The 3,498-nt window shown below is 54.4% G+C and overlaps 1 protein-coding gene across 2 annotated transcripts in view; it reads left to right on the top strand.

Moving 5' to 3' along the window:
• Positions 1-2,435: 2,435 nt before the first annotated feature.
• Nxnl2 (nucleoredoxin like 2) overlaps positions 2,436-3,498 on the top strand; it is a 5,270-nt gene continuing 4,207 nt past the window's right edge. The window contains exons 1-2 of one of the 2 annotated variants that reach the window (XM_026778081.1): positions 2,436-2,500; positions 2,630-2,942. In XM_026778081.1, coding sequence (XP_026633882.1) covers positions 2,641-2,942 — 302 coding nt within the window. In that variant the 5' untranslated portion in view covers positions 2,436-2,500; positions 2,630-2,640. Of the gene's footprint in view, positions 2,943-3,498 lie in introns of both variants that reach the window. The other variant, XM_005371318.3, reaches the window with a different exon arrangement.

The following is a 3,498-nucleotide window of genomic DNA, read 5'->3' as shown; positions in this document are numbered from 1 at the left end:
CTCCACATCTGGGTGATGTCTAGCTCTATGCCCTGGATGGGAGAATCCTGGGGTCTTGTCGAACCCGCTCCACATCTGGGTGATGTCTAGCTATATGCCCTGGACAGAAGAATACTGGGGTCTTGATGAACCTGCTCCACATCTGGGTGATGTCTAGCTATATGTTCATAAGCTTTTAATATGTCTAAAATTTCTTTTCAAAAGCTCCAGGGAGCCAATTGGACCTATCTAAACGGACCAGACTTGCCCAGGATAAGTATCATTTAATTCTTCCCTTATCATTCCTGGTCTTGGAAACTCCTGGGAAATTCCCCCCTCCACCCTCCCCCAAACCTCCATCTTCTTTCCATCTTGGGACTCTCTTCCCTTAACCACCAGGATCTAAAATTTGTTCAGTCATAATTTTCTGCCTTTACAGCATCTTGCGAGGTCCAAGCTGCGAGCCAGCCAGTTCCACAGAGCCCCCCAAAACACAAAAGTAATCAGCCACCACAGGACATGGTCAAGCACCTCAACTCTTCGACGCCCACAAAATCAACAAAAAGCAGCCTCAAGAGACCTGACGATGCCCACAAAATCAGCAGGAAGCAGTCACGAGAGACCTGACGACGCCCCATTAACCCATTAAAGACCCCCAAACTCCCCAAATTTTATAATAAACAAAAGGGTGGAATGTTATGATTTTAGCTAACCAGCATGGCTGGCACTTCCAGGTTGAAGGGCCACGTGTGCAGACAAGCCCTCAGGCAAGAATATGTGCGGCATGGATGCACCACCTACTTATGACGCAGCTACGTAAGCCCTCGCTCGCACGTGAGCTCTGTCATCTACGTGTGATGTAGCTACGTCATCCCCCTGTGCACATGTGCTAGGCAGCCTTTAGAAGCTGGACTCGCCATCTTCAGCCCTCTCTGCACACCGACTTCCCAGGCCTGTACACGTCCCCTCTAATAAACTCCTAAGCGGGTTTGTTGCGTGTTTCATGCTTCCTTCTCACTCGCGCCAGGCAATTTCACATGTGATACTTGATCACTTACATCCAGAATGGATCGAGCCAAACAAACTTGTTTAGGGAGTGAAATTATGTGGCTTGTCATCACCCGTAAACAACAGCCTCCAGCATTTCAGGAATTGTCTGTCCTTGGGCAAGGGGCTTGTCAATCGGAGGTATTTTTGTTTCGTGGATCTCTAAGGCGTAGTAATTAAAACTTAAAATGCAGCTTTGACTCTTACAACTGCTTCTAAGTTTTAATGGTTTTCTGCAACGTTTTGCATTACTTTTTATTTTTGTTTCATGTGTCTGAGTGCTTCGCCTCCACGTGTGTATGTGTGACTGGTGCCTGTGAAAGCCAAAAGATTCCAATCCCTTAGAACTGGAGTCACAGAGGTTTGTGAGCCACTGTGTGGGTGCTGAGGACAAGAGCAGTCAGCCAGCTCTCTTAATGACTCTGAGCCATCTTTCCAGCTCCCACTGTTTAATTTTTAAAACACAGCACTTGGGAGTTATTTATCTCGATTCCTGAGGTTTTGGGTGTGCCGGTACATGCTGACCCACAAGACTTCCTCCTCAAGCTTGGCAGGGAGATGGAACTCTTACTGTAGAAAACTTCTGGACCCGCGTAGGGCCTGCACAGTTTTAACACTCTGGCTCTACTCCTGCAACATAAGACCTGCCCTCAATTTTCTTCCAGAACTCCAGGCGATGGAGGTACACACGCAGAACACAAGGGCCCTGGCTCTCTACAGCTGGCCTATTCCGGCTAGGGGCTGAATAGCCCTTCACCTAACTCATCCCTCCTCGGAGGCACCTTCTAGACGGTACTGGAGTGTCCTTAGGCAAAGAGGGCGTGCCTTTTGGCTTGGGAGGGCGGGTCAGAGGTGGCCGGCTGCAGCCTGGAAAGCTGTAAGGCTTTTCTGGAGAGGGGAGGGGCGTATTTGGAGAGGTGGGGGGAAATGGGCATGGCAGAGCCCTAGTGGACGGAGTAGGCGGGTGTAGGATGTAGCTGGGCGGTTTGCACAAGGGTGGGACCCGGCTCCTGTGGACGCGGTGGGGCGGGGCTGGTGGGCGGGACAGAACTCGGGTCCACGAAACAGCACAGGGGTGTACTCGGTGGGGTGGAATGGGGCGCTTGCGTGGGGTGGGGTATGGCGGAACTGAACAAGTCATGGGTGTCTGGACAGGTCCTGGGTGAGCGAGACAGGACCCAGGTGGGCAAGCTGGAGAGAGGCAGGGGGAGGGCTCAGGTGGATGATGTGGGGCGCCGGTGAGTAGGTCGCAGTGAGTAGTAGGCGATGGAGGTACACACGCAGAACACAAGGACCCTGGCTCTCTACAGCTGGCCTATTCCGGCTAGGGGATGATGAGGGGGTCGCGGGTAGGCAAGACAGAATGGGGTTGAGTAGAAGGTAGGAGGGGTTGATGGCGTGACTGCTTCTGTCACTGCTGCGGCCGCAGCTTCTGGAATAAGTGGTGAATGCTAGCTCCTCCCGTGGGCTCAAGGTGAGCTGCTCCGCGGGAGGCGGGGCTGCAAGGCGCCGGGTGCTGCGCGAGGTTCTGCGTGCTCTGCCCACAGACGGGTGGCAGCACAGCTCAGGGACTTGTCTCTTAGTGGCGTCTTCCACAAACCAGGGTCCAGGGCTATGGTGGACGTGCTGAGCGGGCGGCGCCTGGTGACCCGCGAGGGCGAGGTGGTGGAGGCGGAGGCCGCGCTGCAGAACAAGGTGGTAGCCCTGTACTTTGCAGCGGGCCGGTGCGCCCCCAGCCGCGACTTCACGCCCCTTCTCTGCGACTTCTACACCGCGCTGGTGAGCGAGGCACGGAGGCCTGCACCCTTCGAGGTGGTGTTCGTGTCGGCGGACGGCAGCCCCGAGGAGATGCTGGACTTCATGCGCGAGCTGCACGGCGCCTGGCTGGCACTGCCCTTCCACGACCCCTACAGGCAGTGAGTGGGGACCCGGTGGACGTGGGCACCGGACCGGAGCTCTGGCTCGCCAAGACCTCCTCTCCTTCACCATGCTGCTCTTTCAGACTCTGGTCCTTAACTTCCTACCCCTCCTTTTTTTCTGTTCAGGAAAAATAGACCCCAATGCGGGTCAATTCCACGGAGTTTTGGTTTCAGCATCCACGGGGATCCACCCTCCCGTGCTTCTGTCTTTCATGTTTGGGATTTCAGAGATCCCCCACGCCCGAGGAGCTCTGGGACTGGTTCTGGTGCTAGCTTGCATCCCTTAGCTAGTCTTCTTGATAAGTGTTCAGGAAGAAGGGAGAGAAGCCACGGACCTGAGTGGGAGCTGCTGTGTCCACAGAGCTGCATCGGGGGCGTGTACTCTGGGGAAAGGGGCGGGGCTCAGAGCGGGAGGTGTTGACCATCTTTGAGATTTTAGTTTTGCTGATAAAGATGAGGCTCGGTAACTATAAGTTTCAGTAACATGAACGCTATTGCAATACATGTAGGAGGAAAGAGGGATGGGCAGATCTTAGAGCAGGCAGGGCTGGGG

Source organism: Microtus ochrogaster, unplaced genomic scaffold (genome assembly GCF_000317375.1).
Source record: "Microtus ochrogaster isolate Prairie Vole_2 unplaced genomic scaffold, MicOch1.0 UNK104, whole genome shotgun sequence".
Lineage (NCBI taxonomy): Eukaryota > Metazoa > Chordata > Mammalia > Rodentia > Cricetidae > Microtus > Microtus ochrogaster.
This window is presented reverse-complemented; position numbering and strand designations above follow the sequence as displayed.